Source organism: Blastomyces gilchristii (assembly GCF_000003855.2).
Source record: "Blastomyces gilchristii SLH14081 genomic scaffold supercont1.1, whole genome shotgun sequence".
NCBI classification, from domain to species: Eukaryota; Fungi; Ascomycota; class Eurotiomycetes; order Onygenales; family Ajellomycetaceae; genus Blastomyces; species Blastomyces gilchristii.
The window spans coordinates 6,785,361-6,811,989 of record NW_003101682.1 but is presented as its reverse complement, the minus strand read 5'-3'; the positions used below and the strand labels follow the sequence as shown (position 1 = coordinate 6,811,989).

General features: G+C 42.2%; 8 protein-coding genes and 1 non-coding gene across 9 annotated transcripts; 7 read left to right on the top strand and 2 right to left on the bottom strand.

Annotated features, from left to right (window-relative positions):
- Nucleotides 1-483: 483 nt before the first annotated feature.
- On the top strand, nt 484-1,148 carry BDBG_16184 (uncharacterized protein; the record flags this gene model as incomplete). Its single annotated transcript, XM_031724186.1, has 2 exons — nt 484-651; nt 1,011-1,148. 2 exons carry the CDS (start codon nt 484-486, stop codon nt 1,146-1,148), a joined length of 306 nt encoding a protein of 101 aa, XP_031575984.1.
- Nucleotides 1,149-1,723: 575 nt separating this feature from the next.
- BDBG_16183 (uncharacterized protein) lies at nt 1,724-2,316 on the top strand. The gene has a single exon (XM_031724185.1). The coding sequence runs from the start codon at nt 1,753-1,755 to the stop codon at nt 1,951-1,953; it is 201 nt and encodes a 66-aa protein (XP_031575983.1). The 5' UTR covers nt 1,724-1,752; the 3' UTR covers nt 1,954-2,316.
- Nucleotides 2,317-2,520: 204 nt separating this feature from the next.
- BDBG_16182 lies at nt 2,521-2,592 on the bottom strand. Its single transcript has one exon. It is a non-coding gene; the product is annotated as a tRNA-Trp (tRNA).
- Nucleotides 2,593-2,740: 148 nt separating this feature from the next.
- Nucleotides 2,741-7,092, bottom strand: BDBG_00727 (LIM domain-containing protein). Its single transcript, XM_031720006.1, has 3 exons — nt 5,684-7,092; nt 5,477-5,605; nt 2,741-5,412 (listed from the first exon to the last, which is right to left on the bottom strand). The coding sequence occupies exons 1-3, from the start codon at nt 5,799-5,801 to the stop codon at nt 3,455-3,457; spliced, it is 2,205 nt and encodes a 734-aa protein (XP_031575982.1). The 5' UTR covers nt 5,802-7,092; the 3' UTR covers nt 2,741-3,454.
- A 710-nt stretch (nt 7,093-7,802) lies between these two features.
- BDBG_16181 (uncharacterized protein) lies at nt 7,803-8,114 on the top strand (the record flags this gene model as incomplete). The annotated part of the gene is made up of 1 exon (XM_031724184.1): nt 7,803-8,114. The coding sequence occupies one exon, from the start codon at nt 7,803-7,805 to the stop codon at nt 8,112-8,114; it is 312 nt and encodes a 103-aa protein (XP_031575981.1).
- A 2,930-nt stretch (nt 8,115-11,044) lies between these two features.
- BDBG_00725 (uncharacterized protein) lies at nt 11,045-12,539 on the top strand. The gene is made up of 3 exons (XM_002629433.2): nt 11,045-11,131; nt 11,203-11,621; nt 11,741-12,539. The coding sequence occupies exons 2-3, from the start codon at nt 11,287-11,289 to the stop codon at nt 12,123-12,125; spliced, it is 720 nt and encodes a 239-aa protein (XP_002629479.2). The 5' UTR covers nt 11,045-11,131; nt 11,203-11,286; the 3' UTR covers nt 12,126-12,539.
- A 508-nt stretch (nt 12,540-13,047) lies between these two features.
- BDBG_16180 (uncharacterized protein) lies at nt 13,048-13,350 on the top strand (the record flags this gene model as incomplete). Its single annotated transcript, XM_031724183.1, has 1 exon — nt 13,048-13,350. The coding sequence occupies one exon, from the start codon at nt 13,048-13,050 to the stop codon at nt 13,348-13,350; it is 303 nt and encodes a 100-aa protein (XP_031575980.1).
- A 33-nt stretch (nt 13,351-13,383) lies between these two features.
- Nucleotides 13,384-13,689, top strand: BDBG_16179 (uncharacterized protein; the record flags this gene model as incomplete). Its single annotated transcript, XM_031724182.1, has 1 exon — nt 13,384-13,689. One exon carries the CDS (start codon nt 13,384-13,386, stop codon nt 13,687-13,689), a length of 306 nt encoding a protein of 101 aa, XP_031575979.1.
- A 9,653-nt stretch (nt 13,690-23,342) lies between these two features.
- Nucleotides 23,343-26,629, top strand: BDBG_00721 (myo-inositol-1-phosphate synthase). Its single transcript, XM_002629429.2, has 5 exons — nt 23,343-23,682; nt 23,899-24,805; nt 24,874-25,636; nt 25,710-26,242; nt 26,318-26,629. Exons 2-4 carry the CDS (start codon nt 24,099-24,101, stop codon nt 25,842-25,844), a joined length of 1,605 nt encoding a protein of 534 aa, XP_002629475.1. The 5' UTR covers nt 23,343-23,682; nt 23,899-24,098; the 3' UTR covers nt 25,845-26,242; nt 26,318-26,629.

Below are 26,629 nucleotides of genomic sequence, written 5' to 3'. Positions count from 1 at the left end.
GTTGCACAATGCACGTGCAAAACTAGAGTGAGGATATCGGTCCTCGCCTCAACTAAATCCCCATCCATGGGCATCCAACTTAACCAACGAACTGCTGAAGCTCCTGTGTTCCTTGCGCATGAGGGGCTGCTGTGACCACTAAGAATGCAGAGATGCCACCACTCACCAGCCCTAATTTGAGCGTTGGGATTTCTTGCTTACTAGCATCTTCATCGAGAAAACTAACCTCCGCAGAACGAAGCACCTGCATCCATGTCGTCGCATCCGTTAGAGGACCAGCAATCATTCTCCGAAAACTGAATGTAACGTATACTACAAATAGCGAGCGCCATCCCGTAAAAATGGGCTACTCATGGAGATACCACGGCCAATATAACCCACCGGCCATGCTGTTCGCCTCTAAATCGGTTATCCCACTGATTGCTCTCTTGTCTCCCAGCGCACAAGCATGGGGCACGAAGGTTCATAGCCAAAAGGAGTTTTATGGTCGAGAGCTTCCTGACACCGCAGACGAACAGGATCATCAAACATATCGTCGAACCACAATATGATGGCTCGATTGGCCGTGCGGCCGCGTGGGCAGACGAGTGTGGGCGCACAGATGAGGGGAAGGATTCGCCCACATGGCACTATATCAATCCGGCGGATAACGTGAGTTGATATCTCCTTTCTTTGCGTTCCTATCCCTGTATATCTATTTGTAGATTTGTTTGAACACAATACAATTAATATGCATAAAGTCTGAGGAATATAGAGAGAATTTTTTATTTGAATGAAAATACCGATTATTGATATATATTGGCACACTCATAGCCCCCGGCCTATGAAACGTTTACTACAACAGGGACTGCACTGAGCCGGGATGCATTGTCCAAGCCCTTGCAAATGCCACAGTCAAGGTTGAGTCTTGCGTACATGCCATCAAATCTGGAAAACTCAAACATGAATCGGACATCGCGTGCTCCATGGCTTTGAAATTCCTTGCGCGTATGTGCTCTATTCCCTTCTAGGCCGGGACGAAGAATGGGAGGGTGTTGAACGGGCTTCCTGTTGTGAATGGCTGTGCAGAGGGGAGCGTGGCTGATGTTGAGGATGAGGGTGCTGGTGATAGCAGTAGTGACCGTCGTGAGAAGGGGAGAAGTGGGTAAGTGAGGAAGGACAAGATGTGGAGGTGGTTGGAGGAGTTGAGGGTTTTGAAGAAGAAGAAGAAAAAGAAGCAGAAGAGGGAGGTAGTGAAGCAGATTGATGAGTGATGTTCTTGTCTTGTTCTTGTTATTCTGTTCTGGCTTCAATTGGAGTTACCAGATGAGATTTACTTTCATTCATATCATTCCGTTCCTATCAAGTCTCTCAACTACAGACTGCAGTGACACAAGAGGATTTTTGAGATTTGTTTCCTTATTCATCTCTATGGTGTTCGGGACTATGATATGATGGATTTGGTCCTTTCTTCATCCATTTTTATTTCTGGTGTTTGTTTTCTTCTAGGGGTTTTTTTTCCCCTCTTCTCGAGACACACATGACCTTGCCAGATTTCATTGGTGACATCACCCAGCCACTCAACAATACGGGGGTTGCACTTGGTGGGAACGCATATCCCCTTACTTTTGGCGGAAAAGAGACCAATCTGCACTCCATGGGTATTCGCCCAAAAGAACTCCCGTTTCAGGACATAAAGAAGTTCTGGTCGTTCGATTAATGGAGAAACGAAAGAGAAATGGAAAACCAACCAACCAACCAACCAACCCTCCCATGCAGGTCTGGGACGCCGCAATCATCACAGCCGAAGAAAAAGTCGACAACGGCTTCTCCAACCAAACCATCGACCCTTACTTCTCCAAGCTCCTCTCGCGCATCAAGAGGGACGATTTCTACATCCCCAGTCAAGCAGGTAGAATGCACCGACCCCAATTGCCTGCGCCCTCGCCTGGTCCCGCGACGCGAATGCGTTGACGTGCGATTATGTCTTCAGCCAGGTATTCAATGATACTGATCTGCTGGAGACCGGGTACGCGAGCGGTGCGGTTCCGATTGTGCAGTCGCAGGTGAGCAAGTTTGCGCTGAGGCTAGCGACGTGGTTGAATCGGCTTGTCGGGGTTTGGTATAGGGATCGAGAGGTGATTCTGCGGACCCACCCGAGTTGGATGTTAGGGCCGATGAAGGGGAAATGAGGGGGTTTCAAAGATCGGGTTGGCGGATGGTAGTTAGAGAGGTAAAGGGGCCGAAATTACATATGTTAGAGTAGTTAACTAACTAGTAAAGATAGAGAGAGCTGTTCTACTAGGCTAACCGTTTAAAAGAATGAAAGTTTCGCAATTTAACGAACGCTTGAGATTTAACCGAAAGATCACATTTTCGACAAAGCAACAAGAAAAGGAGAAGATATGAAAATGCTCCAAAAGTAAAAAATAAAAATCTTTACCACAGAAGCTTGACGAGTAAGATCTCGCGGCTGTTGAGCAGCCAAGAAGCAGGAAAAAAAAAACGGGAAAAGAAAAGAACTGAGGAAGCTTAGTCCACTGAACCCGATGTGATTTGAACACATAACCTTCTGATCTGGAGTCAGACGCGCTACCGTTGCGCCACAGGTCCTCTGTTGGTTGGAGGGAGGGGAAACTAAGCGAACTTTTAGCAACATGTGACCACTTTTCTTGGCATTACTTATCACGTGGTTGTGCGTGCCCTAAAGGGGATGCAAGGGTAATAGCAACCCGTGTACGTACTGTAGAGTAAAAGAATCCGCCCAAATCCAAAGTCCCCGAGCAGAAGGTTGAGAAAACGACACAGGAAGGGATGAGAGTTACGTACGTTGGACACAGCTGATTGGCATGAGTTGATAAAATGATGGAAAAGGACAGTCAGTATATATAAAGTGATAATGATACGAACCGGACCTATCTACATCTAGTAGGGCTCAAGGTAAAAAAACAAAGGGGATATGGGTATATATATATAAATGAGCTAAAATCAAAGAAAGGGCAACAAGCTTGTGCGACAGTGGTATTAACAGTTGGTGAGTCAAGGTGAGAATATATAGCGATGGGAATTTAAATGTAGATTAAAAAAAAAAAGGGAGAAGGAAAAAGAGAAGAGAGAAGGAAAGGTAGAAAACAAATAAAAATGAAACAATGTAGTCATATACCTCAGAAAGGTTAGATCCCGTACGCCCTATAATCAAATAGTTTTCCGACGAAACTCCCAATAACAGCGAATCCCTTGAACCAACGGGTCACTGAAGGGAAACAAGATACCAAAACTGAAAAAAAAATAATGAAAAAAAAAAGAAGCAGACCAATAGAACACCTTGGCTTTCAAAAGGGAAGGAAAGGAAGAACGGAGAAAGACGATTGCATGTGTGTTGTGTTAGCGCCCGTGGTCTATATTGAAATCCATACATATAATATAAACCAGTGGCGGAACTCAGGGTAGGGCGGAGCACGGAGCTGGGGCATCATTATATCATCATCAACCTCGTAGTCCTCCGCTCGGGATATCGTCGCGTATTATTATTATTATTATTATTATTAGGATACATGCCTTGACCGGGCACATTTAAACCTGAATGGGGTGGATGGTTTGGTGGGTGTCGCATTCCAGGACCTCTTGGTCCATATCTCGGTCCGGGTCCGGGTCCCGGTCCATACCCTCCTCCAGGGTATCCCCGTGGAGGATACGGTGGCCGTCTGAAGCCCGGTCCGCCTGGTGGTGGTGGCATCATCGTCGGCGGCGATGGGGCCGGATGCATGGCAGCTGCCGCACGCCGTCCGTCTCGCTCACAGTATGCCACTCCGTTCCATTCGAAGTAGTCGCCGCGTAGCACCATGTGGCACGTTCGACATCTGAAGCAACCGGGGTGGTATTTTTTCCGAGCGCCTCCAGTAGAGTCTTCGTTTTCCTCTTCGGTTTCGAGATACTGGCCTTCGATACCCATGTTGCAGGAGCCGCAGAGTGAACCGTTTAGTTCATGGTAGTGCTGAGCGCAGTAAGGGAGGTTGTCAAGGACGTAAAAATCAGCTGTTTGGAATGGGGAGCGGCATGTGTGACAGACAAAGCACGCTTTGTGCCATCGGCCTGTTAATCGCCCATCTGCAGATGCTACGGATTTTCCAACGATGATTTGCTGGCAACCACGACACCGGCTCCTCCGCCCTACGGGAGTGCGTGTGGCAGTGCGTGCGGGTGGTGATCCTACACGTTTATCGGCTACAGGTTCTGTGGGTAACATAGGCATTGGTTGTGGTAGGTCAGTTTTCCTCATTGTTGATGACAGATGCCCATTCTGGAAGGAGGGATCAGTCGGGGAATCCATGCAGTGTGCAGCCGGATCTCGCGGTCGCCTCGGCTCCACATCGATTGAAATATTATTCCAAGACATATTGTCAGACATATTGTCAGACGCGGTTTTTGAGGGTGCGTTGCTAGACACGTCAGAAGGTCGAGTGGAGTGGGAACTCCCACTTGCCATATCTGATGGTGCGGTCCCTATGGATGATGAAATTGATGGATGGGCGCTATGGTTTAACCCTAGATCTCGCGCAAAATTCGAGACAGAAAAATCCTCATTAATTCGATATTCGCGTATCGGAGACTGTGGTACCTCGTTTTTGGGTATGGTGGACCTATCATCCTTTTCTGAAACAGAAGGCTTGACGCTAATCGATGAGGTGGTGGTGGCGTTTGAGGGCCTTCTAAAGTGGGAACTGTTAGAATTTCGCGGAAGCTTTGGTTGTGACGGTAGGCCGAAATCAAAGCTGCCGAACAGGCCCTTCTTCGGTTCCTCTTGAGGGGGGCTCGTCTCTGTGATGCGATCTGACTCAAAGTCCTCTTTGTCTTCAAAACGATATGAGGAAGGAACTGTGTCGTAGGGTCCTGGGGTGAAGCTCTTGATGGGTCCCGTAGGCAGCGGAGGTACTTCGTCCATCACATTGCGTCCAGAGGCGGACGACTTCCTCGGCGAGTAAGGACTAAGGAGGCCATCGCCAAACCGCGAGCTAGCTGCTGATATCCGAAGCATGCTCTTGCTATCTATCGACATTTCCCTCCTATGCTTTTGCTTCGATTTTGGTCGTCCTCGTTCTTCTTCATCGGGGACGGGATCTCGCACAATCGAAGCATGACTATTGTCAATATCACTCCTAGTATCGCCTTCGCTCCGATCTGGGCTAGTTTCGAACGGTTTTGTCGTAAAGGGACTATACGTGTCAGCTAACTGGGTTCTAGGTTTTGACCTCACGGTGGATCCTGTAACTGTATGTGATCTAACAAAAGGTGTATATGTGCCATCTTCGTTGACTGGGTCAGGTGTCGGTGGTAGCGGAGTTGTTTGACTTCGTTTGAGAGGCGCCGGAGAGAGAGATGGGGTGCCATCACTGTTGGCAGGGGTGAGAACATCAAGATGTAGAAAAGGCCGATCTGATGGAAGTCAGCATGCATGTCAAGTCATGGAATAATTTCTTTGTCGACCAAAAGCACATACTAGCTACGAAGGGGTCAATTTGTGGTGGTCGTCCAAATCTTCCCGGCTTGCTATCGCGATTGGAACCCGTGGGATTCGGGGGGCTGTCGAACGGGTTGCGATCTGTATATTGGTCGGGGGGAGGAGTAGCTGCACAATCATTTAGCATTCCATCCGCAGATTTTCTTTTGCGATATTTCTATAGGCGCATAATGACAAGCTACATACGTTGCTGCGAAGGCCTATCGCAGATATGGTCTCCCATTTCAGAGATTCCCACGCTCGCATTGCAGTTGGAGCATTTGATCACTGGCAATAGCCCGTCCGTAGCTAGATCCGCCGCCATTGTAAAGGACACTTGGATAACTCATATGCAATAGGCAACTGAGGAATCCGGGCTACGCCTTTCGTACGTTCACGCTTCGACTTCCTTTGTCTCTTTGTCCCCTCTGCAATCACTGGTCGGGAAGAATGATGATGATTTTGTTAAGGCAGAGCAAGAGAGGCAATTCCTGTCTACAGGAAATCTTCAGAGGGATTTAATGAAGAAAGGTTATCCTAGACAGCAATCTCGGGAGAATCAAGGAATGAAGCAGGGGACTTGAATTGGGAGCTGACTTAAGGATATGGAGGGAGTTGATAGGTACAATATTTCTGGAAGGGGATAGTTTGATATAGACAGCAACGACAATACCTAAGGTATAGATGTGAATTTTTATATTAAAGAGACAGATATGTCTATTTGAGACAGCGAGAGGTCTTTTTGTGAGTGAAATAGGTATACAGTTTCAAGAAGACAGAGCAAAGAAGAGAATTGAGAATGAGAATGAAGGAAGAAGAATGACCGCAGATGCGCAACATGAGCCGTGATAGGTGACGCTGTGTATCAACGATACAGAGCTATAATACCACGCATACAAATGCTCCAATCAAACCACATTTCCGCCTGCTATTTTCCAGTTAAAGAACCGTTCCCCAGAGCCCCGGTCCTGGCCTGGAGCTGCTCCCCGGCCAGATCCCGCGCTGGTAATTTTGCATGCCCAGTTCCGTTCCTCTGTCTTGCTCCCGAAACAGTAACCCGTCCCCCATTGTGCCTGGTTCCACCCGCTAAGGCTCATCGCGGATAGACCTGTTCCACCTCTTGACAGGCCTCGTCAGGAACGCCTGTCGCTAGTCTCGGTTCAAGGGGCAATTGCTCCACCAGGGGCACTGTCATGCATAGGCTGCGTACGCAGTAAATCGGGAAATATTGGCTGCGAGAAATACCATTCTACCACCTGAGGGAGGAAGGTCTGCGTCTGCCAAATACCTGCGACTCTCCATGTTTCCGCTGTGTTTTTCCACATATTCCCTCATCTCAAGTATGTAATATTGCGATATTGCGCCGTACGGAATGCTCCGTACAATATGCCTACGGCGTAGATACCCAGATATGTATGCATGTGTGGTACTTTGTAGGGAGAGTTACATCGGTTCTTCCACCGGCCATCCCCTGGGATTCCCTGCCCGAAATCATCCATGGATCGTCGATATCAGCGTCATCCCTGGCCTGAATAAATGAGGGCCCCCTCATCACGCGCTCCAAGCTCTCTCTCCAGGTGAGGTGGGCGATTGATTATATTCTTCCTCAAAATCCTCCCCTTTTTCTTTTACCATACTCTCCTTTGTTTACATTTTTCTGTTTTTGATGCGAATCAGCCTCAAAACCCAAAATCCAAAACAACGGCCAGACTTCTTCTTTAAAGCTATTCAACGTTAAATACGCACGATGAACCAACCCGCCAAAATGAAAGCTGTCCCCTCAGCCATCGACTTCCTGCTATCGACAAGAGCTACCCTTCCTCTTGCGTAACCATTTCCCCATTTTTCTATCGCAAACTCCCTCCTCCATCAATTAGCTCCTTCGCTAACCAAGTAAGTTTAGACCAATCCCCACTGGAGAAAACAAACTACCAGAAAACTCTCGTCTCTCATAGGGGGAAAGCCCAAAAAAAAGCAAAAATACATTTTGCAGATCGCAACAGCAATCGGTCCTTGGGCTGGTATTGTTGGCTCTTTCTACAGATTATTAAATTCTTGCACATCAATCAATCCTCTTTCATGTGAGCGGGAGAGAGAGCTTGCTTGAGGGTTTTGTTTTTTATTATTGGTTTACCATCAGAATTGCTGAGCAAGAAAGTGATTGCGCGAGCACTGGCGGCTCTTATCAAAAAGTTGAGGGTTCGCTTCCATTTCGTTGAGATCATGATCAAGATCAAGATCTCGACTGGGAATACATAATTTACTAAATAAATAAATAACTATATATGCATGCATGCAAGGCACAACCTTGGATGTCTGGTTTTTTATGCATATTTCTGCAATGCCAGGTCCAAGGTCTGAAATCGCAGGCGCAAGAAACCGTCCAATCCTTGCCAAGGTCGGAGGTTTTAAGAGGGAAAATGTACGAGAAAGGCAAGAAAGAAAAAACACCAAAGGGGAAATCAGCAAGTCTGCTCACCAGGCCAGGCCGACTTGTGTATTCCGGATACCATTCATTCCTTGCTTCGGAATAGCGACTATTCTGACTCGAACTGTCCATGATGCAATATTTCTGCAGGAGTTGCTCAAGAGCAGGAAAGGTAACATCAATATTACAGTCCTGGAAGGGGTGCGCTGATATGTATGAAGCGAAAACTTGGAGATGGTTAAAAGATGTACAAGTCCTGTTTCCTCCGTTTTTGCTGCTCTGCTTTTCTGGGATAATCAGGCATATGTTGGCGGATATCACGAAAAGGAATAATACTGACATTGAGACAGACAACACATCTGTATTAATAATATTATTACCATAGCAAAACCCTCTTGCTGCGTATCAGACACAACACAAGACATGAAATGTCCGAGCCAAATGTAAAGAAGAGCCGGCTTTCATCGTCCACCTCTTGATATCTCTTGGTGCCATCCACCAAAACGGTCCCCTGTTCTACCTGGAACGGCCATGCTGCGTTAGCTCGGCACTACTCCTCGCTCCAAGCTCAATTTGTCACTGTACTATGCGTAAGACCTTTTAAACATTTTTCTCCCCCACCTTTTTCTCCCTCCTCGAGTCCTCGTGAGCATCACGGACAAAACGCATCAAACCCGATAATTCTCTTATTGGATGTGAATGATGATTTGGGCGGGAATGTTGAAAATGCTGCACTGATCATAAACTTACTCTTGATTTTGCTACAAAACCCCCCTTTTACCTTCTCGTTGCAGCTTACTACGTATAGAGTATCATCATTGCTTCGTATATCTCATAGAAACTTGTGATGTTTCTGTGCCTTCGTCGTGCAATCGTGATTGTGTACCACTGCTGCGTACATGTCGTGAAATCAATTTTTGTTACACATGCTGGGGTTGTATAACTACTTACAGAGTACACATATACTCCGTATGTATGCAGCCGTCGTCCCTCAGATCGCCCCCTCACGAAGATAAGTGACAGGGATACATACATACATAAGCGATGTTATTGTTGTGACACAGACAGTTAACTACTTCTTACCTGCCTGAAAGGCATATCCAGCGCCGGGTTCCCAGGCCCACTACCGGCTCAGGGGAAGTAATATTAGTTCTCGTTCCTCGCTGCCTCAGCTCCGGACAGTTATCTTCGACTGCTGATGGAGTACAGTACGTCGTGGTTGTCAAATATGGGAAAGCGGAAATAATAAAGTGAACTAATAATAAAGAAAACACCCCCGCTTGTCGCTTGTGGGTTGGCATGCACAAAACCCGTTGCATGATCATCATCACTCTTATGAATGACGTTGATCTGTCCCACCTGTCGTTTCTGTGTATTTAAGCTGGGATGGAAAAGTGAAGCTTTTCGCATTTATTTTTGATAACCCGCTGCTATTCCTACGCACTTTGTGAAGATATTATGTAGAAAGGGCGCGAGGAAGTAGCAGGAGGGAGCTCATGTGCGTCTTCCACTCCTACAAAGATATGATCGAAGATGCCGGTTCTTCAATAGTTAACTAATAATTTGTTTCGATTTGTTAACGAGCAATGATATGCAGACATGCAGGATAAAAATAGACCCTCATTGAAATAAACGGTAAGTTAGTTGGATTGGATTTCCATGGAGCTGTGAGAAGCACGATGCAGTCAACTCAAGATGCCTCAGCCATGAGACACGGTATATATAAGTAAAGGCCCTCTCACCTTTACGTGCCTTGAAGTAGCAAGCCAATTCAAATTAGAGGAACGACCGGATTGCATGCCCACCAGTTTGGCTGGCTCATCTATATCCCTCTCTACACGGATAACCATCGAATCTTCATACTCTTGTTGTCCGCAGCTTTCCTTGCGTTCTTTTTTTCCCGGTGAAGAAAGCTCGGTGCGGGTTGAAGCCAAATTTTGGTCACCATTCTAAGCAAAGGTAAGCGATCCTTAGAGAATATTGAGTTTCAGAGATTCGATCTGTAAGTTTGGGCAGGGCAAGAGAGCTGATTATTTTAGCCATTTAGTGCTGATGTTGGCGGAGATTTTTCCTTGGGCCATGTTGAACTATCATTTGAGAGGTATATATATAGAATCAATGCCTAGCATAGATACAAATGGTGTATTGTGCATTGGCGCATGACAGCCCTACGAAAATTATATTCGCGAATGTTTCGTTTCATTTTTTTCCCCCTTCCTTTTCTCACTAATTTACCCTGCCAGAATAATGCCATGGATGTGAGAGATATTTGAGTATCCTGGTGTTCATGAGTAATAAAAGAGAGGGGAGGGATCTGGAGTCGGCGAGGAAGAACCTTCAAAACTATGTTGATTATCCAGCACTGTGTGGGCCGCAGGTTTTGTAGTCATACTTATCATTCAAGATGGTATCTCCGCAGGTGTTGCGAGATGGAGTTGCGCTCGAAACCATTGGCGAAGATGCGATCGAATTCGAGGTAACCCTCGTCACGGAGCACCAACATCGCCTGCGATAGACGTGTGAATCCTTCATTCCTTACAACTGCCATTGTCTGCGAAATGCACTTGATGGATTCTTTGAGGGTAGTCGAGAATAACAGGGAACTGCTTGACTACCTTTTGTGAGTCAGGACCGCTGCGCGCAAACTGTGATCTCCAAAATACAGCTCCATTGAAATGAAGGCATCCTCCACTCGGAAGTTTGTCAGCAAAAATGGACATGATGCAGTACCAATTAGTAACAGTGGCGTCTGCTGCTGTTGACCGTTCAGCCCCAGGATCCAGAACGGGAGCTCGTTCCCACCATGCCCCCCTGTCAGCTTGCTTCTGGAGATTGTGAGGTAATGATTAATCGCTTCACAGCCGTCATGGCGCAAGATTGAGGTCTTTCCAGCAGTATAACATACAGGCCAGCCCCTTGTCCGAGTAACGCTTGTCAAGTGTTGCGATTAAGCTAGAAGTCCTACTAGGACACGAACTGGGGACGGAATTTTGCGTCCATCGTTCTCAGCCGTACGCAAGGGTTAGCCGGTGGCCTTTTATCTCGTCAACTTAGCTGATGGCTGAAGGAAAGGAAAAGCAGAAGGCAGCAGAAAATGATAAATAAATATATATATATATATCACCTTCCTCCATGCGTGCACGAGAGCCATATTGGAATAATATTTGGGATGGAAACTACTTCCAGTCAGTATGTAGTGCGGCGAACTCTCATCAATTCCATAAACAGTATGTCATCAACCTTCCCCACATGTCATTCAATATACGCGCTGCTCACCTTCTCCTCACCTACAGACGAGGTACCGGCATCGGTGCGAGATCAGATTGCTGACCATGACTCAAATGCTGTTAAATACTACCTAAACAATGTTGTGCAGGAAGTGATGAATGTAGATAGGTCATCTAGAGCAAGAGTGCAAGCATTGGCATGCTCACTCAGACTTGACACCAATTCCGCGGCACCCACTCGGCCCACAGACGAGCAAATCCAGCGGATAGCAGCACATCCAAAGATGCAGACCCTATCCAAAAAAGAACCAGGAGTTGTCTGCCAGGATCCGAGCAGCAGGCTACACATCAATCCCAGGGCAGCTGGAACTGCTCTCTACCGAGAGAAGATGAGAGTCCAGAGTAAGTTGAACAGCGCAAAAATCCATCTCTGGAACCATTATCGTGAAAAGAATCGAACTCGACACTTCCGCCATGCAGATACAGAACGGTTCAACCGTCGAATCCAAGGACACTAGGAACCAATGAACTTACCCCCCACCCCCCTCCAGTATTGCAGAGCCCATAGCAGAGACAGGTTGTGGAATTCACTTGCAGGCCCCAATCTAGCTTGAAGCTTGATGATATCTTCCGGCAGCGATGTGCCTTCACGATGCTGCTAGTCCGCCTTCAACATCGGAAAGAACCCCGTCCCCTAGGTCGGCGTGAACAACGACGCCTGTCCGAACATGATACCGCCGGGCAATCTCCAAGTCCCAGTCCGGAGACGCCATTCGTCGTTCCCCAAACCCTACAGGACTACAGGTGCCCGTTTTGTATATGTGATACCTCACTTCCCATGAAGCAAAGGAACAGGAAATGGAAGAACAACAATACCTTCTGGGAACATGTTGAAAAGAACGTCCACCACGATGAACTCAAGGGGTATGCATCTGGGAAAAAGAGGTGTGGCATCTGCAGAGAACGGGGAGTGGTGTGCATCTCCAAGGAATGATGGCATTCAAAGCGCATACCTTCTGGGAGTATGGCAGGGAGCTTCGCAAAGAGCAGTTGTAGATTCTTTGGGCTTTACTTATTTAAGTACTTAGCCTGACTCTTTGGCTGGCAACTTGCTTCAGACTCCTAATCCCTCAGCAGATTTGTCAAATCCCAGGTCTCATCTGTCTACAGATGATATCCCGGATGTATACTATGTGTATTTTGGGCGCCGGGAACGTCATCATTGACTGTACCATATCCCATAATCAAACCAGGGCGCGAAGCAATATTTCCGCCACAGGATCCACATGGGGCTGTTCTGGCTTGTATCCAGAACAAGATGGCCATCTAGATCCAAACAAAAAGTTGGTTCATGAGGCTCAAGCATATAGTTACTCGTATATAGGAATTCCAAAACTTTTTTGACCAGTATTGGGTCTCGGTCGTTGAGCTCATTATGTTGACTCCATATTAACGTTATCAAAACACAAGTCTGCTCATAAAGTTGTAGGGTTGTGCTAGATTGAGCGAATCAAATTGATCTTCTATTCGTCTGATCTAGTAGGATGTTTGACCTACCAGGGTGGTTTTTCCCAGGGTTTGGTTTGGGTATTGTCGGAGCGGATCATCTCTATTCCGGTTCCAAAAGTTCCAGCCCCTATTATATTGCCAGATGCTCATCAAATTATAATTCTACGGAGCAGTCCATTCATTATCATCCTGGATGGCCACAGTGACTCTCTACGCCATCTTTTTCTCATAACTCTCCTGTATCACATCAGAGATCCTTCAAAAACAGCTGGTTGCGGCGCAACATTGTGCTTGCAGCAATTGCCGCACTAAAACGTTTCCGCCCACGCCAGTCATCAGTTCTGTTTCTTACTCGCCAAATATGTATCAAATATGGTCCATTCCAGCATCTTTCCTCCGCAGAAACCATGCAACTAATTGCATCCAACACATCTATACCCGTGCCAAAGATTTATTGCGCCTTTGAACGGAAGGGTATCATCTATATCGTGATGTCTTGTGTCGGGTCAACAACAATTGGCCACAACTGGTCCGAGCGATCTGATCAGTCTAAGAGGCTGCTCTTACAGCAGCTGACGGGTTACATTGAGGAGATGCGCGCATTGAAACCTCCAGCACCTGGTGTAGTTGGGGGCGTGAATGGCTCTAAACTCTATGACCCACGGATTCCTGATGGTGTGCAAGGATTCGGACCATTTGATACCATTTAAAGCTTCCATTCTTTTCTTACAAGTGGGATTAAGATGTCCCCGGATGGATTGCCTGACATCAACAAATTACTGACATTTTACCAAAATTCACAATTCTCAACATCTTTAATGCATGGGGATCTGAACAGCCCAAATATTCTTGTTGACGGGGATAAAATTGTGGGAATTGTGGACTGGGACACTTGTGGCTGGTATCCAGAATATTGGGAGTACACGACGGCTTGGAATGTCAACCCTTATAATGTGTTTTGGAGAGACGAAGTTGGTAAATTTCTTGAAGAATACCCGGAGGCACTGAGGATGGAGGAGATACGTCTTAAATATTTCGGAGATATCTAGGTCTCATCTGATCAAGATGCCTGTCTGCATTTCTCCTATCCACTAGTGGGAACCTATCGTTCACGGAACCGTCTCCTTTCTCTCGTTAAGGTGAAAGGTTGGAACGGTTCTCGGTGGAAATGATCCCGAGCCATCATATCATCTTTGCTGCCGCCTTTGTCAGATATAATCCTTAGCATTTTGCTCAATTGTTGCCCAGTTCGTGACTTGAGTTCCTAAGCTTCTAACATGCCCGAGAAGGAAACTGGTCTGGATGAGTGGGATCTCGAGTGCTTGATACACCCACTTGAACTGGGTCTGGCTGGCTGGATCGAGTTATTGTTTCACGTGATAGCGATGTCCATCTCCCCCTTCTGCTTCTTCTTTGGGTCCGACAATGATGGGCCCAATGTGTCAGGAAAAAGAGGTTATACACTACTGAACGCCACCAACATCGTATTACTACAATATTTCTCATCATCATCAGCTTACTACAATGCTCATCTAATACTCGCTTATGCTAGCTCTCTTGGCTCGCACATATATTTTACTATAAATAGCTCTATCTTTGTATGAAATAGATATATTAGAGAGGGGACAGATAATATAACAAGCAGATCTTGATACACATAAGATTCATATATCTTCAACATATTCATCTGTGACACCCGTTATGAGCCTGGTAACCAGCATCTGAAGAGAAGCATGATACACTGATTCCAATCCTCATTTGAACTGATAACTATCATTTGAACTGAGACGATTGATCCTTATTTATATACCGTCCGAAATTCTCAACTGTTATACCATACCTGATTCTCATCAAACTGAGATGATTGATCCTCACATGTATACATTTCAAAATTCTTGACTGTAATACACCCTGATTTCTGATCATATTCTCAAATACTTGAACTGATTCCTCAATCCATTCAATATAACTGATATGACAGATAAGACAATGTCTAGTGTGATAGTACATCTTAGTGTTCCTGAAGATTGAAAACTTTGGTACAAGCATATGCTAGGATATGCAAAGGACAAGAAGATATCAGACTTCATCAATCTTGATAAACCTGATATCTTCTCTGAACTAGAAGAATCTCTGAAACCTGAGTGTTCAGAAGAAGTCATCACAGAGATTAAGATAGTATATGATATCAAGATCACTGCATGAAAAATCAAATATATGAAATATAAGAAAATAAATGAAGATATGATAAAGATATAAGATATTATATAAAGAACAGTGAATATTACAGAGCTATGATATATTTATAGTAAGAATGATGATGTGAAGAAGATTCTTCATTCATTAAGAGATTAACTCTCATTCATGATCATAGACTATTAAGATAATATAAGAACTCAATACTATGATCTCTGTAAAGCACTGAAAAACAAAGATATAAAGAAGTGATTAAATGACTGATCTCTCATTGAAGATAATATCAAAGAGATGAATATAGCTGAACAGTTTAACTTGAAGAAAGACTTCTTAAATGTGAATCTAGCTATTAATGCAGATTATATACAAGTATAGACTAAGAATATCTAATATGATAAAGATATCATATCTTTAATAGAGTTAGTTAAGAACTTTAAGAAACAGTATAGAGAAACAAGTATTCTTAAAGAAGATAAATCTATGAACTTTACTACTCTTAATAAAAGATCTCAGTAATTATTACTAGTAATATTCAGAAACTGCATCTATGAAGCTTATCACTGATATACTCAGTACTACTATCTCAATTCATCAAGAAAGTCATCTTAATAGAAGAAAAATGAGAAGAAGAGAACTCAGATTAATTAAGCTCTTAAGAATTAAGAATTGAAGAGATGTGTTGATTGTGTGATATCTAGAGATTTATTTATAAATATAAATATAATAGATGTTAATAAAGTAGTTCTGAAAGAAATGATTCTAAAGTAATCAGATTCTCAATCTATTAATTATCAATTAATCAATTAACAGATCTGAAAAATATTAATAAACTTCTTAAATTCTTACTTCTATCTCTAAAACTTCTGAATCTTTGATACTGATGTAAAACAGTATATATACAATAATTAATCACATTTTCTATTCTTTATATCTGTGAATGAGAATGTAAAAGTCTATACAGATGATTTCAGCACTAAAGTTGAAGATTATGAAACTATTAGAATAATGATAATAAATGAAGCAGATAAGCAGTTTAATATCAATCTTATTAATACAGCTTACATTCTGAATTTTCATACAAATATCATTGCATGAAAACTGTGTTTTTATATAGAAGATATCTATTATAATAAAAAAGACTTTAAATTGTAAAAATACACAGATAATACAATCTTTACATATATTAAAGTATTTAAGAGATTGCTAGTTACAGAATATAATGAAATAGCTGTTTTCTTAACTATTTTAGAAAAATTCACTACTGAAGTCACTGTAGCTATTATATCACACACTTCTAATATCACTATATCTGAAAAAATAATATCTTTAAATTCTTTAACTTCTACAAATTCTTCTTCTAATCTATTATTATATACTTCAATAAATCATTCTTTCAACCTGTTAATACACATAAAATTTTCTCAAAAATCTAAGATCTCTATAGCTACTCAGTCTACATAATATAAGAAATTAGAATATTCATTGAAAATTATTATTTAAAAGCTTATAAATGATGCAACTGATGTTTAAATTACTAATTTAAAAGATACTGCAGACAAGCTTATCACTGAGCTTTGCAAACTCTGTTATCTATCTAATGCAAAAAATTAAATATCTAGACATCTTTATATTAGATCTCAAATATCATTTGAATACCTATATACAGATATTATACATGACTCTACACAGTGCTATAATGATGAGTATTATCTCATACATTTCATATGTGATTATCTTCATTTTCATATAGCTATAATAGCTATCTGAAAATCAGAAATTTAAAAAGCTCTGAGATAAGCTATTAATTGAATTAAATATCAATTTAACTATACTATAAAGATCATTTGTATCAACAATGATACTGCAGTCAAGAAAGCAGATAACTTTATAAATTAAGTGAATAATGAAGATCTAGAGATAAAGTATTCTTCAGAGTATATTTATAAGTAAAATGATGCAGCAGAGTAAGCAGAAGTAATATTAATAATAAAGATAAGAACTTTATAAATAGAATCTCTTCTGTTATAATTACTTTTTTCTGAGATCACACTTACTGTTATCTATCTAGTGAATCAAATCTCTACTAGAATTCTAGATTAAAAGTCATCTCTATAAGTATTGAAAGAATTTCTATAAATTAAATCTCACTTCTATACTTATCTTTGAATCTACAGATATCACATCTATACAAAGATATTGAATGAAGTTCTCAATAGAAATCACTCTCAGAAGCTAGATCTCTGAGTATATATTAAATATCTAGTTGAATATGATTCTACAAACATCTATTAAATTTTAATTTCACACTTAGAATGAGTGATAAGAGTAAGAGATATAATATTTAATAAGAATAGAAAATTCAATTCTGAAGATCTCTACATTGAAAGATAACTAAGAGATTAAGTATATAAGAAGATAAAGCTTCTATATATAAAAGTTTGAGAATTATCAATGACTTCTATCAATCAATTAAAAGAGATTATAGATGCAGATATTAATATTTTTCATTCTGAAGAAAATGCTCAAAGCTCTGAAAAAATAGAGAAGAAAAATAATAAGTATAAATATTATAATGTTTTAATACTTTCTATATCAGATTCAATCTCAGAGTCAACAGATTCTGATCTTAATATTAATACTTATTCAGCTGTGATAGATAATTGAATATAGAATATTATATCTAGAGCTCATAATATCAGTACTGACTTTGATGAAGTAAATATTATTAATAACTGCAGAACTTAAAAATACAGAGCTGCTTATCTTATAACAGTTTCAAATATTAAAAACAATCTATTTTAAATAATTAATAAGGCATTCTCTCAATTACATTCAGACTTCTACAAGTCTCAAAATTTATTTTCAAATACTGTTTTCACAGTTATCAATAATACAGCTATATTAACAGTATTTATATCAACTTTAAGAATTTATAGATCTTAACTATCAGATTCACTGAATCACTGAGCAGATATTAAAAAATATTTATATTATAAAGAATTTAAGAACACTGTTAAGTGAGAATAAAATAGTATATCTCTGTAGAATACATATGAAATTACTAGTAGATTATAGAGAGATATCTCAGTTATCTTCTTATAATAAGTATTCATCTATAAATTCAATGATGAAGATTTTCTTTTGAAATACAAAGCTTATATTTATATATGCAGAGATCTTTAATCAATTACAGATCTTACTATAAAAGCTTATATACTAGCTATCAGAAATCTCTGAATCTTATTAACTTTAATAGCAGTATTTAATCTAGATATAGAATAGCTAGATAAAATCAATATCTTTATTAATAGTAATATTAATAAGCTAGTATATATAAAACTATCTAATAAATAATGAATATTGAAGAGAATGCAAAATTTAAAGTATATAAATTATATACTAAAACTTTTATAAGTATTATATAAATTACACAGATTATCTCTTCTCTGATTAAATAAACTATCTTCAATATTAAGAATACTAGACTTTATCTCTATATTAGAGAATTAATGTCTCTTTTTTAATAATTAATTAATTATCTTCTTCTATATGAATAATATCATCATTTTATTATAATGAGAAGATTTGAAAGAAAGAGATTAACTAATTAAAGATTTTAAAAATATCTATGAGATCTGATAGATAAGAGATTTGAAATAATTTCTTAATATATAAATAATATATAATTATCTTAACTTAAAGCTCTGACTATGTCAGAATATCTATATTAATAAGATAGTTAATATATATTATTTTATATATATTTGTAAGATATATATCTTACTAACTAATACTCTGTTAGAGTCTTTTAATGAGTCAGCTATATTTATAAAAATTCATTATTATTAATAATATATCAGTTTCTATATTTACTTAACAGTGATAACTCACTCTGATATTATATATATAGTGAATGAACTAGCTATATTTATAATAAATTCATTGAAATATTACTTATTAGAGATAAATAGAATGATATCTTATCTATATAATATAAAGAATCTTACTATTTAATATAATAGTAATATTAGCAGATCTCTATAACTTAATCTCAAATCTGATATTATTAAAACTATCAGTAATATCTCTTTCATAGATAATTCAGATTACTACTCTATATAAAAATATATCTTTAAACTATTCAGTAAGACTGTTAATTAAAAATTAAATAAATAGATAATTATAACTACATCTATTACAGAAGCTGAGCTTATTACTATTTTATAAGCTAATAAGAAGTCTATCTAATAAAATAGATTCTTTTAATATATTTAATTTAAATCTGATCATAAGATTCATATTCAATGTGATAATTATTAAACTGTTAATATTCTTATAAAGAAAGATCTCTTTATAATCATGAAGCTCTGTCACATTAATATATATAAAAACTGACTCTGAGAATATGTTCAATTCAGTGATATTACAGTTGATTAAGTGTCTATAATCTAGATATCAGTGAATGGCCTCACTAAGACTCTGCCATGCCAGAAATATATGAAATTCATCAAGATGCTAGGCCTAGTTGATATATCAGATATTATCAAGATATAAGCAGAATAAATAATCTATCTTAATATAATCTCTACAGATTCATCTACACTCTTTTTATTACAGCTTCATTTACACTTTCATTTACATGTTACATTCACTGAAGAGAGTGTATCAGAAAAAAGAGATTATACACTACTAAATATCATCAATATTGTATTACTACAATATTTCTCATCATCATTAGCTTACTATAACACTCATTTAATACTCACTTATACTAGCTCTCTTGGCTCACATATATATTTTACTATAAATAGCTCTATCTTTTGTATGAAATAGATATATTAGAGAGGGGATGGATAATATAACAAGCAGATCTTGATACACATAAGATTCATATGTCTTCAACATATTCATCTGTGACACCCATTCCAACACAATGATACGTGTTCGGATCCTGTCCACCACGCCCGTAGAGGGCGACGTAGACGCGATCTTTATCGGCTGCCGGCATAGTTACTAGAATCGTGAACGGAGCTGGGAGGTGGAATATTTTTTGATTAGCAAAGCTATGAGGTTTCTGGGCACTTGAGCGCCTATTGCTGTACTTAGAATCTGGCATGCACTGGACTGGGCCTTGGAGGAACTTACTTTTCTTCCAATGAATGATTGACTGGTGTGAACGAGAAATGTTAGGCTTTTCCATTCGGAAAATATTTACGAACCCAACGGAGCTGAGAGACAGCAGCTAATGTTTCAAGTTTATGTCTGAGTAATACGTATGAGGTGTGAATGCACCACACTCACTATAACAATAACAATTGAAATATGGATAATTTGAACTTCAAAAATTAATATCTCAACATCAAATAGCTAATCTATAATAATTAATTTATCTACATCATTCTGAGTAGCTGTATTATTCATGAAATATTCATATCCTTAACTCGCTACCTCCTATAATCGGGAATTAGCCATGACTGTGGAAATTTATAAGCATGCCCACCTTCGCGTTCCACATTGATGAAGGAGAGCTTAGTATTAGTTATGTGCTCCTATTTCACTGATTTACCTCATCAATACTCCAAAGAATGGTGGAGAGTTTTCGAAGAGCGAGCATCACTTGTGCGCAGCAGCAGCCATAATGACATTTTGAAATCAGGACCCCTCCTGAACTTACTCGCTTAAGGATTAATCTGCACCTCCGATGCAAGCCCGACTATCAGACTTATAGTGCAGATTTCTTCTGTATCCTATGCCTGATACCCCGACTCTATCTATTCCTCCCGTGCGCAACTTGCAGGACTCTTGCACGTTTGACTACATATCTCTCCTAAAACAAACGGGAGGGGGGTCAGGCCGCCTCCTTTTCGCAGGCTGCATTTCCGAATGACGAGAAATCCGGCAACTTGGGAGAGATAACCGATTCGTCCTGTCGCTGGTACAATTGCCGGCCGGGGACATTCTATGCGATCTCCCGAGGCATTTCCCCCCGCCTCAATATTGGCGAGACAAGAAAGGAAAACTCGGAATTTTTTTTTCCGGTCTTGTCGGGTAAATAAGTTAGATGCAAACTAGATACTTTGCATCGCAGGTGTCTGTGGGTGTAGGTTAAAAAAAAAAAAAATCTTGCTGCTCCCTTTCTACTCCTCAGGCGTCTGTCTCATACTTCTTTCTAACATTTCCTGTACAAGCAAGCTCAGGAAGGGGATCAATGTTGGCAATGGACCGGAGGGCATCAGAGCGCAAGCATGGACTGAGCAAAGAGGGCCGGACATAAATCCTCTTCTAGTTCTGCTTTTCATTCCAGCAGCGGGGCTCCTATCCTATGCTATGTAGATAATAGAAAGAGATAGAACGCCGGAGGAAGAGCTGTTGTTCTGTCCTCGACTAGGGTCGTGGGGGGGGGAGAGAGAGGTTGGGCAGTGCAGTTCATACGTGATGAATATCAAGGCCTCCACGCATTTCATAGCCTACACTTATTGGAATATGCACCTGAATCTCAAATCAATTGCTCATTGATCATATCCCTTGCTTCTTATGGCTTCCTGTGCCTTAAGAAATATAAGTCCAGTTTAAATCAAGCATGGTGAGATTTTCCCCATCTCGTACTTGAACAAAGTCGCTGCCTGGAGCGAGCAAGGGATACCTCTAGCACATATCTTAGATAACTAACTTAGGGGTGGGGGTAAGGTTCCCGGATGGCTTTTTTTTTTTTTGATTCCCTTTCTCCTTCAAGTGTAACTATAAACCTTTACAGTACCTACGTCACGAGGAGAAAACCCCCCCCCCACAAACTGAGATCTAAGATTAAAAAGAGGAATAAAAAAAGGAAACGGGCTGGCCTTCTCACTCCGTTTCCTCTTCTCTTCTCACATCTCACGAACAGGACTGGAAAGATAAACACGGCGTAGCAAGGTTCCGATGGGGGATTGCAGGCGTCCAGCATATTATATACCTAGACACATGTATGTACATTACATGTACATGTACAGTACATACCTCGATAAATAAATGTATGTGACTCTGACTTCATCCTGAGTAGAGAGTCCAGGGCAAGGGATGTAACGGAAAGGCTATTGCAAGAGGGGGAATGAGAGGCGGTTTACAAGACTGGCATACGTCCTTTAGCACTGCTAGCTGACTAGTATACTGACCGCTATTTCCCATTCTCGACAGTTTTTAGTTCTTCCCTATGATTGATTGCCCTCCCTTCTGCTGCAGGCGGTGGGGGAGTCTTGTATGTAATCACTCTCAACTGACTAGCTACAATACAATACACAGTACCCCTCCTTAAGCCGACAGGTACTCCGTATAATAATAACTATAACAACTCCTGAACACGTCAACAGAATCACGCAAACGAAAAAAAGAGGAAATGGGACAAGACAAGTGAGCTCTTCTTCTTTCTTTTTTTATTTTAATGCATCCGCTCGGTTATGAGTGGGATTCTGGCAGTTGCCGTCCACATCGGAGTTGATACAGTCGGCTATGCTGCAGTGGTAACTCCGCCATGCAGGCGATATGGTTTTGATATATGCTGCAGAGTGTGTACATGTATGTACACAGGAATAGTCGATTTATGGGGCTCCGCCTAGCGCAACCTGCTCAAGAAACAATGTGCCTCCGTAAAATTCCTTCCAAGAGCCCCTCTTTGGCCTGTAATGGCTTGGAGAGGACAGATTTGAAGCTGCACAGTGAGACCGTGTAGCAATAAAAATGGGTAAGAAGAATAGTGACCATTTTTGCGGAGGCGGGGCAAGGGGGGACTTCCATTCCACTATTGTGGGATGCGAAAAAAGAAGTCCCCCCTTCGGAAGTTTAGGTGGGAAACATGGGCGGGAACTCCAAATACGTCAAATCAGCAACTCAACACAGCAAGTGGAGGTTTATAGTGGTGTAACATTCCTGAGGCGGGAGAGCGGGTTCTGAATGCACAGTAGGCAATGGGCTGGGTGTTTGGTTGGGCAGGAGAACTGCTCTCGCTGGACATTGCCTATGAAGGAGGTTAGTGTACTAGTAGTACGGAGTAACTACATACAGACGCAACAGTATGGTCAAACAAGGTTCTGTGTGCGTTGTTGGTTTATCTTATCGATAGTTAATCATTTATTAGGGCGGGGATAATTTCCAATGGTGCATGCAGTAACTACGTACTCCGTACTCTGTATGGATAGGAACAACTCATTGTGTTCTGCCGGTGCAGCCGCCGCAACAACCTGCAGTAGCCAGTCCAGTTGGCCAGATGGGCTGCAGGAATGGCGCATGTCGACCTGCATATTCCCAAGCTTCTTCTCTTCCTCTATGACGATGACGGGATTGCTGGCGGGATGCTTCAGGTCAGGTCCAAAACCCGCTCGTTTCGTTCATTCACGTAGGGTCGGGAATCGTTAAACTAATATTTAATCACCATGGCTACAATAATGACGACAATGTTTCTGTGTTGATATTAATCGCTCATCGCATCGGACAAGACCAGGCCAATAATAATAAAGCCAGAAGGCAGAAGAAGTACAGAGTACCCGCAATAATACAATAATATAATAATAAGAAGAGTGTTCCACCGCAGACACACCGGGCTCCACATAACATAATCTTACCAGCTAACTTAGTTACTGTACTGCGTAGTTACCCTGCTCTTCTGCCTGCTGACTACAAAAGCTGCCTCTTGCCCCTCGTCAACCTCGACTTCTTTTCTTCTTCTTCTTCTTCTTCTTCTTCAACCTCAATCTCAGTCCCAAAAATCCAATCCCCCTTCAGCAATCTTTCCAACTCTGCTTTCTTGCTTTTCGATCACTCTCTAGGAAGTGGTCCATCAATACCGCCAAAACGTTTTCCAATCTTCTTCCCTCGTAAGTCGATTTTGCTCCTCCATGGCGCCGTCACTGTTGCTTAATCCCCCGCCCCCCCCTCTTTTTTTTCTTCTTTTTTTTCTTTTTTGTATCTGCCATTGATATCTCTCTCAAGGGGGAATGGATAACCACTGCTATTTCCCTTGTTCTGCTTCACTCGTAGCTGTAATATCTCGCGTTGTGAAAGTACAGTTGCTAATTTTCATCTCCCTGCAGGTCGCACCACCCGTTCAACGGAAGCCGACGCTCGTCCGCTCGTGGAGGAGCATCGGATTTGCCTTTTGTTCGATAAATCGACAAAGCTCTTGACTGCCATTTGAAGCTCGAGATCTCTACTCTCTACTTCTACCTTCTTCACCTTTCAATCACTTTTCAATCAAACCCGCGCCAATTTTTTTCGTGTTTGACAAGTCAAGATGGCCCCTCACGCCGAAGATAAAGCTAAGGTCTCCTTGAACGGGTCGGTGTCGACTTCTTCAACAACTCCTACTCTTTTCACTGTGGACTCCCCAAATGTCGTCTACACTGATGAGGAAATCAAATCGAGGTATGTGTACCATACTACTGCCGTCACTCGTGCCGCAGATGGTAAGTATGTTGCCGCTCCCAAGGAATCTGCCTATGACTTCAAGGTCAACCGTAAGGTCGGCAAAGTCGGCATGATGCTTGTCGGATGGGGTGGGAATAACGGTACCACCGTCACTGCCGGTATCATTGCTAATCGTCGTGGCCTCGTCTGGGACACTTGCGAGGGCAAACGTGCCGCCAACTACTACGGCTCCGTCATCATGGCCTCCACCGTCAAGCTGGGTACTGACCCGGAAACCGCCCAGGAGGTCAATGTTCCCTTCCACGACATGTTGCCCATGGTCCACCCCAATGATCTGGCCATTGGAGGCTGGGATATCAGCGGTATGAACCTTGCGGATGCCATGGACCGTGCCCAAGTACTGGAGCCGTCCCTGAAAGAAATGGTCCGCAAGGAGATGGCCGAAATGAAGCCTCTCCCAAGTGTCTACTACCCAGATTTCATCGCCGCCAACCAGGAGGAACGTGCTGATAACGTCATCGAGGGTTCCAAGGCCTCGTGGGCTCATGTTGAGAAGATTCAACAGGATATCCGGTAAGCTCAAAATTTTGCAATTGATATCGGTTCAGAGATATATTCCTAACCCTATATTGCTACTATAGTGAATTCAAGGCTGCCAACGGATTGGACAAGGTTATCATCATGTGGACCGCCAACACTGAGCGTTATGCCGACGTCCTCGCAGGCGTGAATGACACTTCCGACAATCTCCTCAAGGCTATCAAGGACGGCCATGAGGAAGTTTCCCCGTCGACCGTTTTCGCGGTTGCGTCCATCTTGGAAGATGCGCCCTTCATCAACGGCTCCCCTCAGAACACCTTTGTTCCAGGAGTTATCAAACTTGCTGAGGAGCGTGGTGCCTTCATCGGTGGAGATGACTTCAAATCCGGCCAGACCAAGATGAAGTCCGCCCTCGTGGATTTCTTGATCAACGCTGGTATCAAGCTCACTTCGATTGCCTCCTACAACCACTTAGGCAACAATGATGGCATGAACTTGAGCTCCCACAAGCAGTTCCGCTCCAAGGAGATCTCCAAGTCCAATGTCGTTGACGATATGGTTGCTGCCAACCATATCCTGTACAAGAAGGACGAGCACCCCGACCACACTGTCGTGATCAAGTATATGCCGGCTGTCGGAGACAACAAGCGGGCTCTTGACGAGTACTACGCTGAGATCTTCATGGGCGGCCACCAGACCATCAGCATGTTCAACGTTTGCGAGGACTCCCTCCTCGCCTCCCCGCTGATCATTGACCTGGTCCTCATTGCGGAGCTCATGACTCGTGTTAGCTGGAAGCCCGCCTCTGGCGACAAGTACAAGGGTTTCCACAGCGTTCTCAGCCTCCTCAGCTATATGCTAAAGGTACTTTTATCCTTGCTCTCTAGGTTCTTGCTGCTGGTTACGGATTAAGTGAACTAACAAAATTTTTTCTCAGGCTCCCCTGACCCCACCAGGAACTCCCGTCGTGAACTCCTTGAGCAAGCAGCGCGCTGCTATTACCAACGTCTTCCGCGCCTGCATCGGCTTGCAGCCTGAGTCCGACATGACTCTCGAGCACAAGCTCTTCTAGACTCGTTCACGTATCTCTGCGCATGATCTCATTTGACGCAGGGGATAGGTTGTGCCTATTAACGATTAACGAGCCCAGGCCGCGGCGTGCCTTTTGTCGTTCCCTTCCTTTTATCTGACCAGATTGAACAAACCTTTCGCACTTTTGCTTTGCCCTTGTGACCACTTGTGGGGTCAACACACTCCTTTAGTTCAGCTAGCCTAGTGCCTTACCAAGTTGCAATAATTAATTTAAGCATATGCCTAGGCAATTTATATATGCGAAGACAATAGTTGAAGATCCTGTCGTGTTATTTTCATTTCCAACTTGTAGCAGCGTACATACATCCGTAAGTGTTGGTGAAAATAGTGGTGGTACGGTACCCAAGGCAGAAGGAAGGACTGCAGGATAGTAGTTAAGTAAGTAACGTCTAATCATCCCCAACAATCTGGATTGGAATAAGCTACGCATACAGTAAGTAACAAACTCCCTAGGTACCACCTACGCAGTATGATGGATACATTCGAAGAGAAACCACCTGCCAAGAAAAAGCATGCTTTGTTTGGGCCCTCCCAAGATCCTACCCGACCCGGCCAGTAAAATACGTGGTTTTATGCAACGATAGAAAATTGATAGAACGGTGGTATGATTTTGAATGATGGCTGCCATGATAAGTTTATCTATGTAGTTCTGCTCTATTTACGGGGCAACATGGAAACCCAACGAGTCAATCGCAAGGAATCGCAAGGGCACCATAGGCACCAGACATGTAGCAATAGGCTCTTGTTGAAAAGACAGGCAGATAC